Source organism: Phocoena phocoena, chromosome 10, assembly GCF_963924675.1.
Source record: "Phocoena phocoena chromosome 10, mPhoPho1.1, whole genome shotgun sequence".
Classification (NCBI taxonomy): domain Eukaryota; kingdom Metazoa; phylum Chordata; class Mammalia; order Artiodactyla; family Phocoenidae; genus Phocoena; species Phocoena phocoena.
The window spans coordinates 32,501,622-32,519,595 of NC_089228.1; the positions used below are offsets into that span (position 1 = coordinate 32,501,622).

At 38.4% G+C, this 17,974-nt stretch overlaps 1 protein-coding gene across 8 annotated transcripts in view; it reads right to left on the reverse strand.

The window, feature by feature from the left end:
• Positions 1 to 17,974, reverse strand: part of CCDC66 (coiled-coil domain containing 66) — a 52,342-nt gene that overhangs the window by 7,490 nt on the left and 26,878 nt on the right. For 3 of the 8 annotated variants that reach the window (XM_065884933.1, XM_065884937.1, XM_065884935.1), the window contains 6 exons: positions 15,224 to 15,355; positions 14,587 to 14,837; positions 14,283 to 14,367; positions 13,291 to 13,452; positions 11,613 to 11,757; positions 11,017 to 11,157 (listed from right to left, as the gene is read on the reverse strand). In XM_065884933.1, the coding sequence (XP_065741005.1) occupies positions 11,017 to 11,157; positions 11,613 to 11,757; positions 13,291 to 13,452; positions 14,283 to 14,367; positions 14,587 to 14,837; positions 15,224 to 15,355 (916 nt within the window). Of the gene's footprint in view, positions 1 to 11,016; positions 11,172 to 11,608; positions 11,758 to 13,290; positions 13,453 to 14,282; positions 14,368 to 14,586; positions 14,838 to 15,220; positions 15,356 to 17,974 lie in introns of all 8 variants that reach the window. The other 5 variants (XM_065884940.1, XM_065884939.1, XM_065884938.1 and 2 more) reach the window with 4 other exon arrangements.

Here is a 17,974-nt window from a genome sequence, read left to right on the forward strand (position 1 = left end):
AGCCACTTTATTCAACATAGTTTTGGAAGTCCGAGCCACAGCAATCGGTAAGAAAAATAAATAAAAGGAATACAAATTGGAAAAGAAGAAGTAAAACTGTCACTGTTCACAGATGACATGATACTATACATAGAAAATACTAAAGATGCCACCGGTAGACTACTAGAGCTAATCAATGAATCTGGTAAAGCTGAAGGATAGAAAATTAATACACAGAAATCTCTTGCATTCCTATACACTAACAATGAAAGAGCAGAAAGAGAAATTAAGGAAAGAATCCCATTTACCATTGCAACAAAAAGAATAAAACACCTAGGAATAAACCTACCTAGGGAGACAATAAAAGACCTGTATGCAGAAAACCATAAGACACTGTTGAAAGAAATTGAAGATGATACCAACAAATGGAGAGATATACCATGTTCTTGGATTGGAAGAATCAATATTGTGAAAATGATTATACTACCCAAAGCAATCTATAGATTCAGTGCAATCCCTATCAAATTACCAATGGCATTTTTCACAGAATTAGAACAAAAAATTTAACAATTTGTATGGAAACACAAAAGACCCCACACAGCCAAAGCAATCTGCAAAAAGAAAAATGGAGCTAGAAGAATCACACTTCCCAACTTCAGACTATACTACAAAGCTACAGTAATCAAGACAGTATGGTACTGGCACAAAAACAGAAATATAGATAATGGTACAGGATAGAAAGCCCAGAGATAAACCCACACACCTATGGTCACCTAATCTATGACAAAGGAGGCAAGGATATACAATGGAGAAAAGACAGTCTCCTTAATAAGTGGTGCTGGGAAAACTGGACAGCTACATGTAAAAGAATGAAATTAGAACATTCTCTAACACCATACACAAAAATGAACTCAAAATGGATTAAAGACCTAAATATAAGACTGGACACTATAAAATTCTTAGTGGAAAACATAGGCAGAACACTTTTTTTTTTTTTTGTGGTACGCAGGCCTCTCACTGTTGTGGCCTCTCCCATTACGGGGCACAGGCTCCGGACGCGCAGGCTCCCTGGCCATGGCTCACGGGCCTAGCTGCTCCACGGCACGTGGGATCCTCCCAGTCTGGGGCACGAACCCGTGTCCCCTGCCTCAGCAGGCGGACTCTCAACCACTGCGCCACCAGGGAAGCCCCAGAACACTCTTTGACATAAATCACAGCAAGACCTTTTTTGACCCACCTCCTAGAGTAATGAAAATAAAAACAAAAATAAACAAATGGGACCTAATTAAACTTAAAAGCTTTTGCACAGCAAAGGAAACTATAAACAAAACGAAAAGACAACCCTCAGAATGGGAGAAAATATTTGCAAACGAAGCAACTGACAAAAGATTAATGTCCAAAATATACAAACAGCTCATGCAGCTCAATATCAAAAAAACAAACAGACCAATCCAAAAATGGGTGGAAGACCTAAATTGACATTTTTCTCCAAAGACATACAGATGGCCAAGAGGCATATGAGAAGATGCTCAACATCACTAATCATTAGAGAAATGCAAATCAAAACTACAAAGAGGTGTCACCTCACACCAGTCAGAATGGCCATCATCAAAAAATCTACAAATAATAAATGCTGGAGAGGGTGTGGAGAAAAGGGAACCAACTTTTTTACACTGTTGGTGGGAATGTAAATTGATACAGCCACTGTGGAGAACAGTATGGAGGTTCCTTGAAAAACTAAAAATAGAATTACCATATGACCCAGCAATCCCACTACTGGGCATATACCCTGAGAAAACTGTAATTCAAAAAGACACATGGGACTTCCCTGGTGGCACAGTGGTTAAGAACCCTCCTGCCAATGCAGGGGACACGGGTTCAAGCCTTGGTCTGGAAAGATCCCACATGCTGTGAAGCAACTAAGCCCGTGTGCCACAACTACTGAAGCCCGCATGCCTAGAGCCCATGCTCTGCAACAAGAAAAGCCACTGCAATGAGAAGCCCGTATACCACAATGAAGAGTAGCTCCCACTCGCTGCAACTAGAGAAAGCCCATGCACAGCAACAAAGACCCAACACAGCCAAAAATAAATAAATAAATGTTTAAAAACAAAATAAAGAGACACATGTACCCCAATGTTCACTGCAGCACTATTTAAAATAGCCAGGTCATGGAAACAACCTAAATGTCCACTGACAGATGAATCGATAAAGAAGATGTGGTACATATATACAATGGAATGTTACTCAGCCATAAAAGGAACGAAACTGGGTCATTTGTAGAGATGTGGATGGACCTAGAGTCTGTCATACAGAATGTGAAGTCAGAAAAACAAATATCGTATATTAACGCATATATGTGGAATCTAGAAAAATAGTACCGATGAACCTATTTCCAGAGAATGAAGAGAGACATAGATGTAGAGAATGGATGTGTGGACACAGGTGGGATGAATTGGGAGATTAGGTTTGACATAAATACAGTACCATGTGTAAAACACATAGCTAGTTGGAACCTGCAGTATAGCACAGGGAGCCTCAGCTTGGTGCTCTGTGATGACCTAAATGGGCCAGATGCAGGGGCAGGGGAGGGAGGTCCAAGAGGAGGGGATATATGTATACATATAGCTGATTCACTTTGTTGTACAACAAAGTGTACGATATTCACTTCGTTGTATATTGTAAAGCAATTATACTCCAATAAATAAATAAAGTGACAGCTCATAAATTGGCTTTTATACAGTTTTGGACTATTCCAAGGATTACAAAAGCTTGAACTCAAGACAGACTTCTCACTGAAATGAAGCAGTGGGATGAACTCACTTTGCAGTGCTAGTTTAAAAATTTAAGTCAAGTTGCTCCAAAGTTTTAAAGTCAGCAGGTGAAAAATACTTTAGATAAGTTTGAAATAAGGAATACCTTACATTTTACTGTTGTTTATTATGTAAGAATAAATAAAAATGAGGTGGGAGAAGTACAGGTAGATGCATGCTAAGAACTAGTGCCATTTTGAATACTAGCCAAAACTATTTTCCTTACAGATGTTTCTGTAAGAATTTTCTCTAAGCACTCTGTAATTTTAAGAAGTACTTTAATAAATGTTCTGTTTATACTCAAAAAAATATAAATAAAATTTTAAAAATTAAAAAACACTAAGCCTTTTATTCCCACCTTGCTGCCCCTGCCCCGCTGTTACACTCCCCACCCCCAGCTTCAAACGGGCAGCGGGGGGGGGGGTACCATCTTCAAAGCCACCCCCTGCCTTCCTATAGCTGGTACACGCCATCTTCACCCGCTCCCTTTACCCCATTTCAGAGTGCCAGTATCTCCTGAAGGGGAACTTTTACAAGCATCTGGAGCCCTGGTTTTTACAGCTGTTGCCCAGTGGATGCCCCCTGATGGCCTGGCTCTGGAGGCAGGGGTTGGGGGGGGGGGCAGAGGTGGGTCACATTCCTGGGTCCCATGAAACTGTAACAATCAGAGAAACAGTTCTTGGCAGATTATCACCCCCAGGGCACTGCATGGACAGCAGACTGAAACAAACCCCAGTCTTTCTGAGAAAGATTCCTATTTGCTTCTCCAAAAGGTTTGGCCTTAAGGGTAGGCTTCTAGTTTGGTACACATCTAGGGGCCTACGGACAAGCTCTCAGGGAATGGAGACCATTAGATGCAATCTTCGCATTATTTCTCCACCTTAATCCAGCTTTCCAGTATTTCCCAAAAAGCTTATACCCTGGCAAGGTGCCCCAATTTTTGCAGCTGCCACCAGCGGACACTTCTACATCACCTGGTTCTAGTGGCCAAGCGCTTATGTTTGCAGGTCCCACAGGACTGTAACCAACGGAGAAAGAGTTCTTAAACAGCTACTACTGCCAGGGCACAGCAAGAAAAAACAGATGCAGGAGTTCAGTCTCTCTGTGAAAGAAGCCTATTAGCTTATTATAGCTACAGCCTGAGGGGCAGGCTCCTAATTAAACACATATCTAAGGGCTGACTGTAACCCTTTCCAGACACCTTAGAGGTCAAGCACCATCTTCATACTCTCAGCTATGCTCTAGTCATCCATTATCTCTTGGAGGGGAGCACTTACCTGCCTATGGTGCCACAGGTTTTACGTCTTGTGCCCTGGTTTCTGCAGCTGCTGCCTGGGGGATGTCTCTTGATTGCCTGGCTCTGGTGACCAGAGGGGCTTGTGTTCCAGAGTCTCAAGGGACTATAACAATTGAAAATTATTGGCATGTTACCACCCCTAGGGCACTACACAAACAGGAAGCTGAAACACATACACCCTATCTTTTCATGAAAAAGGTCTATCTGCTTATCCTGGAGCTTTGGCCTGAGGGGCAGGCTTCAGGTTTGGCATACATCTAGAGGCTTACTGAGGTGCTCTTAGGGATGTAGGCTGCTGTACGCCATCTTTGCACTTATCCTCTGCTTCACTACAGCTTGCTGATGTCTCCCGGAAAAGAGCTTATACACAAGAGCTTACACAATTGTCTGGAGCCCCAGTTTTTGCTACTGCCATCCAGGAGACGCCTCCAGAATGCCTAGCTCTGATGGCCAGTGGAGCTTATGCTTGCAGTCCCACAGGACTGTATATACTTGTATACTTTAAAAGACTGCCTGGGGCTTCCCTGGTGGCGCAGTGGTTGAGAGTCTGCCTGCTGATGCAGGGGACACAGGTTTGCGCCCTGGTCTGGGAAGATCCCACATGCCGCGGAGCAGCTGGGCCCGTGAGGCATGGCCGCTGAACCTGTGCATCCGGAGCCTGTGCTCCACAACGGGAGAGGCCACAACAGTGAGAGGCCCGCGTACCGCAAAAAAACCAAAACAAAACGAAACAAAAAAAGACTGCCTGCAAGTCTGGCTTCCAGTCAGCCTGAATCTAGGTGCTTAGATTTGGGACACTGACAAATCCTGGCACCTCCTCAACCACTGGGAGCTATTAAAAATAGAATATCCTGCACGGACAATCACAAAGGCTTGAGATACAACCAAAAGCTAGGGTAAGATTGAGTGATAACGTTCATTTCCTACACAAGGCCACTCCTACAAAACTGGAAGAGGTGGCTGTTCATTTAATGCAAAGAAACCAACAAAGAGAGTCAAGAAAAATGAAGAAACAAAGGAAGAACATGTTCCAAATGAAAGAATAAAGAACCTTAATGAAAAAGTGATAAGTAATCTACCTGATAAAGAGTTCAAAGTAAGTAATGATCCTAAAGATGCTCACCAAATTCAAGAAAGCAATGGATAAACACAGTGAGAACTTCAGAAGAGATAAAAGATAAATAATACCAAATAGAAGCCACAGAGCTGAAGAATACAATAACTAAACTGAAAAATAGAGGGGTCCAACATCAGACTAATAGAAGCAGAAGAAAAGTTCATGAACCTGATGACAGGGCAGCAGAATTCATCTAATCAGAGTGGCAAAGAGAAAAAGAATTATAAAAGTGAAGACAGCTTAAGGGATTTATGAGACAACATCACTGTGAACTAAAATTTGCATTACAGGGGGCCCAGAAGGAGACAAAAGGGACAGAAAACTTATCTGAAGAAATAATGGCTTAAGACTTCCCTCACCTTGGGGAAGAAAGCTCTGTGGAAACCCAGAGAACACTAAACAAGATGAACCCAATGGACCCACACACCAAGGCACAGTATAATGAAAATGTCAAGAAAGTTAAAGACAAGGAGAGACACTTAAGAGCTGCAAGAGAAAACTTGTTATGTACAAAGGAACCCTCATAAGACTATGAGATTTTTCAGCAGAAACTCTGCAAGCCAGAGGCAGTGGCATAAAATATTCGAAGTGTTCAAAGAAAAAAACTTCCATTAAGAATATTCTATCCGGGCTTCCCTGGTGGCACAGTGGTTGAGAGTCCACCTGCCAATGCAGGGAACGCAGGGCAGGTTCGTGCCCCTGTCCGGGAGGATCCCACATGCCGCAGAGTGGCTGGGCCCGTGAGCCATGGCCGCTGAGCCTGTGCATCCGGAGCCTGTGCTCCACAACGGGAGAGGCCACAGCAGTGAGAGGCCCACGTATGGCCAAAAAAAAAAAAAAAAAAAAAAGAATACTCTATCCAGCAAAGTTATCATTCAGAATCGAAGGAGAGAGAAAGAGTGTTTTCCCAGGTAAGCAAAAGCTAAAGGAGTTCATCACCACTAAACTGGTTTTATAAAGGAACTTCTTTAAGCTGAAAACAAAGGGTGCTATAATTAGTAACAGAAAAACATATACAAGTATAAATCTCACTGTAAAGGTTAATGTTAAAGGCAGTGGATTATTCACTCATAAATCTCATACATCACTAATAAAGCTAGTATGAAGGTTCAAAGACAAAAGCAGTAAAAATAAATAGAATAAATAGTTAAGGGACACACAAAGTAAAAGATATAAAATGTGACATCAAAAACATAAAACACGAAGGGGAAGAGTAAAAATGTAGAGCTTTAGATTGCATTCAGACTTAAGTTGTTATAAAGTTGGTATACGTAGGCCTCATGATAACCACAATGCATAAACCTATAGTAGATACACAAAAGATAAAGAGAAAGATATCTAAGCATACTTCTAAAGAAAGTCATCAAAACACCAAGGAAGAGAAGAAGGGACAAAGAGGAACTACAAAACAACCAGAAAACAATTAACAAAAGTACAATATATACATTTCTATCCTTAATTACTTTAAATGTGAATGGACTCAATTCTCCAATCAAAAGAGAAAGAATGGCTAAATGGATTAAAAAAAAAAAAACCCACACTTATCTTATATGTGGCCTACAAGAAACTCACATCAGATACAAGGACACACCACAGACTGAAAATGAAGAGAAGGGAAAAGATATTCCATACAATTGAAAACCAAAATAAAGTGGGAATAGCTGTATTTATATCAGACAAAATAGACTTTAAAACAAAGTCTGTAACAAGAGACAAAGGAGGGCATTTAAAGAGGTCAATCCACCAGAAAATATAACATTTATAAGTATTTATGGATCCAACATGGGAGCACTGAAATACATAAAGCAAATATTAACAGACCTAAAGGGAGAAATAGATGGCAATACAGTAATAGTAGGAGACTTTAATACCCCACTCACATCAATGGATAGATCATCCGGAAAGAAAATCAATAAGCAAACAGCCTTTTATGATACATTAAATCAGAAGGACTTCACAGGTATATACAGAACGTTCTATCCAAAAGCAACAAAATCAATATACCACATTAACAAAGTGAAGGATAAAGATCATATAATCATCTCAACAGATGCAGAAAAAGCATTTGCCAAAATCCAACAATGGTTTATGATAACTCTCAACAAAGTGGGTGCAGAGGGAAAGTATTTCAACCTAATAAAGGCCATATATGTCAAACCCACAGCTAAAATCATGCTTGATGATGAAAAGCTGAAAACTTATTCAAAGACCAGGAAGAAGACAAGGATGCCCACTCTCACTGGTTTTATTCAACATAGTAGTGGAAGTCCTAGCGAGAGCAATTAGGGAGGAAAATCAAAGAAAAGGTATCCAGGGCTTCCCTGGTGGCGCAGTGGTTGAGAATCTGCCTGCTAATGCAGGGGACACAGTTCGAACCCTGGTCTGGGAGGATCCCACATGCCGCGGAGCAACTAGGCCCGTGAGCCTGCGCGTCTGGAGCCTGTGCTCCGCAACAAGAGAGGCCGCGATAGTGAGAGGCCCGCACACCACGATGAAGAGTGGCCCCCGCTTGCCACAACTAGAGAAAGCCCTTGCACAGAAACGAAGACCCAACACAGCAAAACTAAATAAATTAATTAATAAAAACTCCTACCCCCAACATCTTAAAAAACAAAAAGAAAAGCCATCCAAATTTGTAAGGGAAAAGTAAAACTGTCACTATTTGCAGGTGACATATCGTATACAGAAAACTCTAAAGCCTCCACCAAAAAAAACCCTATTAGAAATAACAAATGTATTCAGTAAACTTGCAGGATACAAAATCAACATACAAAAATCTCCTGCATTTCTATACACTAATAATGAACTGTCAGAATGAGAAATTAAGAACACAATCCCATTTCCAACTGCAACAGTCCCAATTACAAGTACATAAAAAAGAATAAAATGTCTAGGAATAAATTTAACCATGGAGGTGAAAGACCTGTACACTGAAAACTATAAGACATTAATGAAAGAAACTGAAGACGACTCAAATAAATAGAAACATATTCCAAGCTCATGGACTAGAAGAATTAATATTGTTAAAATGACCATGCTACCCAAAGCAATCTACAGATTCCACATAATCCCTATCAAAATTCCAAAGATATTTTTCACAGAAACAGAACAAACAATCATAAAATTTGTATGGAACCACAAAAGACCCTGAATAGCTAAAGCAACCCTGAGAAAGAAGAACAAAGCTGGAGGCATCATGCTTCCTGATTTCAGAGTGTAATACAAAGCTGTAGTAATCAAAAGAGTATGGTACTGGCATGAAGACATACACATAGATCAGTGAAACAGAATAGAGAGCCCAGACATAAACCCATGCATATATGGTCAATCGTTTTACAACAAAAGATCCAAAGAGAAACAACATTTTCTTCAATAAACGGCATTGGAAAAAATGGACAGCCACATGCACAGGAATGAAACTTGACCACTATCTTACATCATACACAAAAATGAATTAAAAACAGATTGAAGACTTAAATGTAAGACCTGAAGTAATAAAACTTCTAGAGGAAAACTTAGGCAGTAAGTTCTCTGACACCGGTCTTGGCAGTGATTTTTTGCATTTGACACAAAAAAGCTAAGGTAGCGTGAGCAAAACTAAACAACTGAGACTCCATCAAACTAAAAAGGTCCTGTACAGCAAAGGAAACCATCAACAAGATGAAAAGGCTGAATGGGAGAAAATATATACAAATCATGTATCATGTATTAAGAAGTCATACTATGCAACAGCAAAAAAAAATCCAATTAAAAATGTGCAGAATATCTGAATAGACATTTTTCCAAAGGCAACATCTAGATCACCAGCACGGATATGTGAAAAGATGCTCAATATCCCTGATCATCAGGAAAATGCAAATCAAAATCACAATGAAATACCACCTCACACCTGTCAGAATGGCGATTATCAAAAAGACAAGAAATAAGAGCTGGTGAAGAAGTGGAGAAGAGGGAACCTTTGCGCACTGTTGGTGTGAATGTAAACTGGTGCAATCACTATGGAAAACAGTATTGGAAGTTCCTTAAAAATTAAAAATAGAACCATGTGGTCCAGCAATCCCACTTCTGGGTACTTAGCTGAAGGAAATAAAAACACTAACTCAAGGAAATATATGCATTACTTTGTTCACTGCAGCATTATTTACAATAGCCAACAAATGGAAGCAATCTAAGTGTTTACTGATAAATGAATGAAGAAAATGTACTGTGTGTACACACACACACAAACACACACACATGTATATACACACAATGGAATATTAGCCATAAAAAAGAATGAAATTTTGCCATTTCCAACAAAATGAATCGACCTGAAGGACATTATACTAAGTAAAATAAGTCAAAAAGACAGACAAATATCATATGATCCTCAGGTATATGTGGAATCTGGGTGGAAAAAAAAAAACCTCATAGATACAGGGAACAGACTGGTGCTGCCAGAGAGGGTGGTTGGGACGTGAGCAAAATGTACAAACTTCCAGTTATAAAATAAGTAAGTCTGGGGATGTAATGTACAGAATGTTGGCTATAGTAATAATATTGTACTGTATATTTGAAAGTTGCTAAGAGAGTAAATCTTCAAAGTTCTCATCACAAGAAAAAAAACTGTAACTCTGTATGGTAACGAATGTTAACTAGACTTATTATTGTGATTATTTTACAATATATACAGATATCAAACATTATGTTGTACACCTGAAACTAATATTATGTGTCAATTATATCTCAATTTTATAAAAAAACGAAAAGATTTATTGGAAGTTATTTAAAAAAAGAAAAAATATTTCCTAGACGCATGGGTGGAGGGCTGAAAGGATTCACAGTAAGCATGGAGACCTATGATAATGATACCCAACATGGATATTACCTAATTAGTTATGTAAAAATTTAAAACAAGCACATGAAAAGATGCTCAACATCAGCAATCATAATGAGAGAGCACTTTACAACCATGAGAATAGTAAGTATGGGCAAGGATGTAAAGAAATTGGAATCTTCATACATTTCTGATGAGAATGTAAAATGGTACAGCTGCTGTGGAACACAATTTAGTAGTTCCTCAATATTCTAAACATACAGTTACTATACGATTCAGCAATGCTACTCTTCTCCCCCAAGACACTGAAAATTTATGTCTACACAAAAATTTGCACATGAATGTTCACAGCAGCATATTTCCAACAGCCAAAAAGTGGAATTAACCCAAATGTCCTCAAACTGATGAAGGAATAAACAAAATGTGGTGGTATATCCATAAAATGGAATATTATTCAGTGATAAAAAGGAATGAAGTACTTATTATTACATGCAACAATATGGATGAAACTTAAAACATACTAAGTGAAAGAATCCTGACAGAGAAGACCACATATGATAGGATTCCAATTATATGAAATGTCCAGAACAGACAAATCTAGAGAGACAGAAAGTAAACTGGTGGTTGCCCAAGAATAGAGGGGAGAGAGGAAACGGAGAATGATTGTCGATGGGTACAGGGTTTCTTTTTGGAGTGATAAAAATGTTCTAAAGTTAATTACGGTGATAGTTGCACAACTATGAATATAAAAACTGAATTGTGCTCTTTTAAAAAACACTGAATTGTACCCTTTAAAAGGGTAAATTTTATGCTATGTAAATTATATCTTAATAAAGCTGCTATAGAGAAATTAAAAACCAAGAAATACCTTTATTTCCTAACTCTTACTGAAAACCTCAAATTCCTTTACATTTTAAATTAATTTAACTTACTTCTAATTGTGACTTAAATTTTAAGTAAATTTTAAGCCAAATCACAATTTATACACCAGTACCCGTTTGCACACCAGTGTCCTTCCTCAGAGAGGCTGTAGAGCTGATATATGCATTCATTTTACCACTGATTTTATCCAAGCCATGTGCTGAATTTGCAATGTTGTCAGTAGATGCATTATATTCCACTTGTATTGTATCAACTGGCAAGAAAAATAAGTTATGTGATAAAATGACATAGCAGCAACTAAATACACACAAGACTCTTAGTTTAATCAAGCAGTGCAAACACTGCAATAAAAATTTAGAAAGGCTAGTCTAAAGTTGCTTACAAAAAGCTATCAGCATTCTTATCCCTTACTGAATTTTGGGAGATCACTTAATGGATACCTCTGTAAAAATGGGTGCAAAGGTATACATTTTACCTATTGTGAGGAAAATATAAGAAAATGTATGTGAAAAGATACTGAAAATTATAACATTATTTAGTTCTACTCTTAAGGCAATTTCCCAAGTAAGCATTATAACTTTACATTAGTTCAAAGTCTGAAATTCCTCAAAAAATATTTAGTTAACAGGTGTTTAAAGGTATTAAAAATAGGCAATTATTTAAAATTTTCAAGAAATATTATAAATAAAATTCTAGTCCAGTGCTTACTGCCAAGGTTTTTAATCAATCTAGAAGTGTCATGTCCCTTTTGAGCCAATTCTCGGATTCTCTGTTCTTGTTTCAGTCTCTGTGCCAACTCCTGCGCTCTCTGCATCGTCTGGAACAGTTCAATTGTCTTAAGGGTCATGATTTCCTATCAATATTGAAGTGCGCAAAGTTAATTAAATACAATTATCAAACGTACAGACTTGAATATTTTCTCTCAGTAGATATTTTCTAAGCTCCTACTATGTGCCAGGCACTATTCATGATACTGGGAGTAGAGAAGCCAAGAGAACAAAGTTCCTTCCCTTTTGCAGATTACATTTTAGTATCTTTTTCTACAGCTGTATTAGACCACAAATACAAACACTCTTTTACCCATGCTATAAAGTTTTCAAAACTTCTAAAACCAACAGTCAATTCCACCTGAATTTTATTAAGATAAAAGAAAGATAATAGGAGGTAATACTCAAGACTTACAGCCATTTTTTGCAATTCAAGCAAATCACACTTTGATTTTTTTCACATATGTAGTTATTTCATAGGTGTAGTTGGCTCAGCCTATTCAACATAATGAAATCAGAACCTAAATCATTTGTACCTTCATCAGCTAACTCTGAAGTAAAGGTTGCAAGTGGGAAACGGCAAGAAAAGGCAGTCTCTCAGCGCCACCTCCCAGCTCCAGGAGGAGTGCTGTATAGTCTGCTCTGTAGACCTCACGAACCTTTGGCAATCAAATGTCATTGTATAACTTGCTCTTTGTCAGGCCCACTCAAACATGGCACTTGACATCACCGTACCTATGCAGTCTGTACCACTTAATATAGGGGTTCTCCTAGCCAACCAGATATCTACTCTTTTTAATAGACCCTTACTTAGCACAGAGGAATCCTCTAACACAGCAACAAACTATCATCAATCCCAGCCAATGACTCTGCAAGTAAATGCTCCTGTTCACAAGTGGATACAGACAGAAAGGCCAATCATTTCTCTTAACCTATTTAGAAATTTATTAGTATAATCATTGCTTAGAAAACATTTAAAAATCAAGCAAATGGATAACTTTTGTTTTATTTTGTAATAACTCATCCTGACCTTCTTAGCAGAAAGAAACCCAAGGAGTACAGCCATTTGTGAATCAATCATTTGAAACAATAAAACCTCCAGCTTCCCTCCTACTTTCAAAACCTAATTTATGCAAAGCTTTAATGTTTCTGCATAGTTTCACAACTTCAAAACATATGCAAATGTTCTGGTTATTTCTTATTTAAAACACACCCAGGGACTTCCCTGGTGGCGCAGTGGTTAAGAATCTGCCTGCCAATGCAGTGGACACAGGTGCTATCCCTGGTCCGGGAAGAGCCCACATGCCGTGGAGCAACTAAGCCTGTGCGCCACAACTACTGAGCCTGCGCTCTAGAGCCCGTGTGCCACAACGACTGAGCCTGCATGCTGCAACTACTGAAGCCCGCGCGCCTAGAGCCCATGCTCCGCAACAAGAGAGGTCACAGCAATGAGAAGCCCACACGCTGCAACAAAGAGTAGCCCCCCGCTCGCCAGAACTAGACAAAGCCCACGCACAGCAACAAAGACCCAACGCAGCCAAAAACAAATTAAAAAAAACCCAAAAAACAACACACCCATTTTTACTCTAAAATGTTACAGTTAGGATATAAATACCTACTTCCTTTTGTTTTTGCTTAAGTATATCTTCTTCATACTGTTTCTGCATCTCTTCTTGTTCCCGTGCTAAACGACGCTCCTCCTCTTGTTCCTCCTTCTTTCTTTGCTCTTCTTCGAGCTGCTTCTTCTTGCGCTTCTCTTCTACCTGAGCAGTGATGGCTTTCTAGTCATAAACAGTAACATAAATTATTGTCATAAATTTTTAAAAAATCCATAAAGCATCTGGTGTTTCAAAAATGTTTATCAATATATAGAGAGTAATACGTATATGAGTTAAATTAAAATGTCAGGTTTCCAATGTATTTTTCCCATCTCCCATCAAGTTTTACATGCTTTTTCTTTAACCCCAAGAGGGCTCGTAGAAGAACTAAGAGAAAAACAACTGAAGAAACAATCTCAGTGCTTAGCATACATAGTGCCTGGTAAAAATAGCAGATGCTCTATAAATGTCTGTTCACTTAACCGACTGCAAGTAACCATATTAACTAAGCCAAATTCTTCATATAGTAGAGATTTTGCCGAATTATTGGACATTTAAGTTCCTTTAGTATAAGACTAAAATTAGGACAAAATTTTAATCTTAGTTTCCTTTCTTATATTATCCATTAGATTTCTTAATCATAATTCTACTTCAATCCCTCGCATCTATTTCCCTTTCAAAGAACTAATTCTCATCCTGAACAGAATTCAGGAGAACTGGAGAAAAAATATCCAATACCAACTTAAGATTTAGTGTCATTTCAGATACACAACCTAAACATTAAAGACCTTCTTCCTTGGAAGGCAGGTGGCTGTACTACATGATACTGTCTGGTTCTCAACATAAGTATAATTCTAATATAATGCCAGTTGGTGTAGGGATTAGATTCATCACAGGATTGTGCAGGGCTTGTTCTGTAAGTTTATACTGGAATTTTAATTTCCATTTACTTAGGTATCTAGGCCATGACTACTAATGATTAAGGCAAAGAACAACATTTGACAATGCAATACCTGATGTTCTAACTGTTTTTGTCGTCTCCTGTCTCGTTCCTCAATTTGAGCTGGGTCCAAAAGAGCAGTCATAGAACGGAGAAAGCTGGCAAGACAGATCCATTAGCTATTTACAACCTTCAAAAGGTGGGTTTAACAAGGTGCTAAGTCATTTTTGTTTGAAATGTATCTACTAGTCATTTCTACTGTAAAGAAAAACACCAAACCTGAAACCAATTAAGATACAAATACAACAACAATCCTAAAGAGGCACACAGAACACAGACCTCCTTAAACACCAACAGGTGCTGAAGGAAGCACTTACTTCCTTTTCTTACTGCTTTCCACAGCCACGTCTCTAACAGGTCTTGCTACGTGCTCCTCCTCTGAAGGTTCAACCTGGCTTCCCGTTGCAGGTGTATACAGACTGCTGATATCAGCCAGGTCCGGAGCGTCCGGAGAGACACAGAAGTACTCTGGTTGTGTTTGTGTTGACCGAGAGGACAGCTGAGACTGAGAACCAGGACAGCTCTTGAATGAATCAAAATGTATTGCCCATCTGTCATGCTCCTCACCCTAATCACGACAAATAAGAACTGCTAAGAACTCTTCCAACTCTTATGTTTAAAATCTCAAATGACAAACGTGATTTCTAAAAGTCACCACACAACAGAACAAGCATCATAAAGATTAACAAAACTGTATCCTGTATTGATCCCATATACATTTAGACAATTAAGCTTGGAGAATATGAAAAATTCAAAGAATTAGGAAATTTCTAAAACATTAGTTACAAGAAGCTATGCAAAATCACACTGAATTCATTCAACAAAAGGTTCACAAGAGCAAATATGGAATAATTTGAATAGTCTTGTCAAACAGTTTCAGGACACTTTTAAGTTTATGATTAGAGACTCAAATTATTTTTTCCCCCTTTATACCGATAAAACTTCATAAATTACCTTTGAAGATATAATTTTTTCCTCTACTTTTTTTTGCCGGTCATCCTCTATTTGCTTGTTCAACTCTTCAATGCATTTTCTCTGCTGTTCTTGTTTCACAGCACTGAAAGGGCGCTCCATCAGTACTGCTTCCTAAACAAGTCATCAGTACCATCAAAAGTTTACCTCTTTTTGTAACCACTTTATATTTACAAATCTTTCCAAATAATTTATATAGGTTTAATGTGGAAAGGTATTTAACTCTAAGAGAAGCAATAATTTTAAACAAAAAAATTCGAGGGACTTCCCCTGTGGCACAGTGGTTAAGAATCCGCATGCCAATGCAGGGGACCCAAGTTCAAGCCCTGGTCCAGGAAGATCCCACATGTCCCGGAGCAACTAAGCCCGTGTGCCACAACTACTGAGCCTGCACTCTACAGCTTGTGAGCCACAACTATTAAAGCCTGCGTGCCTAGAGCCCATGCTCTGCAACAAAGACAAGCCAACACAATAAGAAGCCCATGCACCGCAACAAAGAGTAGCGCCACCCCCCACCCACCCCCGCTCACCACAACTAGAGAAAGCCCGCACGCAACAAAGACCAAACACAGTCAAAAATAAATAAATAAATAAATGTATAAATAATAATACTTAAAAAGAAATTCGAGTATACAAGAATTAAGTAGATATATTCTAATTTTCAGAATCATATATTTGTAACACATACTAGCAGAAGGATATAAGATAACTAAGTAAATGTAAAGAAAGGAAATTTTCTAATGAAAAATAGAAAATTTTCTCCAAACCAATTATAAGATTTTCAAATTTCTATCCTAATATAGTCTCATTTACTTTGAAAGGAATCACTGATAAACTGAAATAGATGAATACTGTTTAACACTTGGCTTCAGAATACAAACACATTGCTTTGGGACCAAGAGCCAGGAGGATATAATACAGCCAGAGGCTTTCTCTTACTGAATCATAATGCCTCTTTTGGATACCTTTTGTTCCCATTTCTGCTGCTACAGCCCTAGCATGATCTATGACATTTCACTAAGAAAAATATATTGTGTCCAGATTAAGTCCTTGAATTCTAAGAAAAATAAAAACAGTAGCATAAAAATTTATTGTTCCTTTAACTTATGAGAGTTTAGTATGCTTTAACAAAAAGGAAAGCATATATTCTACTCAAACTGTCCTAAAATGCAAGAGCTAAGCAACAAAACATTTTGTTACATGACGTAACTACAGGACATAATTTTAAAAAGTTTGACAGAATATAATGTCAAAGCTCATTAGTTTTCCACCAATTGCTTTGATCAAAGGAAATACACAAAAAGGAAAAATCTTAGTATCGCAGGTGCTCCACACATTTTTAAACAGATAAAAACCAACCCTATTTATTTAAGCCTAAAAGAACCACTTCAAAAGGAGCATTATCTTCAGGTAAGTGATTTAACAGTTCTTCTAATTTTAGAAATGTTATTTTAGAGGTCTAACTGGGAAAAAAAAAAAGGACCCTTTGAACTCCTTATAAGAAATTCACAGGGAATTCCCTGGCAGTACAGTGGTTAGGACTCTGCGATTTCACTGCCAATGGAGCGGGTTCAATCCCTGGTCGGGGAACTAAGATCCCAAAAGCCACATGGCATGGCCAGAAAAAAAAACAAATTCACAATATGGCATTGAATCAACATAGAATTCTGTAATCTGTTTCTTAAGTCTGATGTAACCAGATCTGGTTTCAAATTTTGGTGGGGTTTCCAATTATTCAAGGATAAGACACAAAATACCCTTGAAAATTCCTAAAGTCCTCATCAAATGCTTTATATACATGTCTTATATTTACAACCCTGTGGAAAATTTAATAATCAGTTCTTCCAATTCAGTCTTCAACTTCTCACTCAAGGATGACTTACATCCTTGTTTTACTTGCTTGCCACCTGAATAAGTCATTTCACTTCTCCAACCGACTAGAAAACTCTTTAAATTATTACTTTCTTTTTTACAAGTCTTCCCCCACGTGCATTCAGTTACAGGAATGAAAGTATAAGGATCTGGGGGGTGGGAGAGGTGGTAGGTAAATGAAAACTCCCTTTTGATTACTGAGCTCATTTTAGTTGAAACCTGAGTAAGGCAAATGTGTGTAAAATGCAAGACTCACTGTGTAACAAATGTGTTCTGATGATGATCTAGCACCTCCCTTCAGTTAATGCTTCAACATGGCTAAGAACCCTCTTTCTCTAGGTTCACTCACTTTTTCACTTTCTCTCTTTCACATTATTGACCTCAGATGCCCCTTCCCCTACATAAAAGCTCCTTTTCTAAACACCTATTTTGAGCCTATTCGCAAGTGACAGCCTTGAGTGAAAACTCATTTTCACAGGTACTCAATACACACTTCCCCACAAACAGTTGCTAATGTTACAGGTTCCTAATGTAAATCCTTAGCTACCTTCAAGTTCTTCTATGTTAGAAAATGCTAGTCTTACTCCTAATATAAATGCTGTATGAATGGCAGCTGCTATATCAGAACTGAAAGTAGAGGCTTTTCAAATGGTCACCTAGACATGCTTAGTTCTGTTTCATTTAATTCTCCCCTTAAAGCAGTCTAAAAATGCATGTCTGTGAAAGGAGAACACTCAGTAGTGACTTTGCCATGGTCCAGAATAGTCCTGCTTGCCAGTGCATGATTCCCAAGCCCAGACACCAAGCCTCCCCACTTTAGACAGTCTGTCCACCTACTCATCTTGTCCACTCAGTACGCAT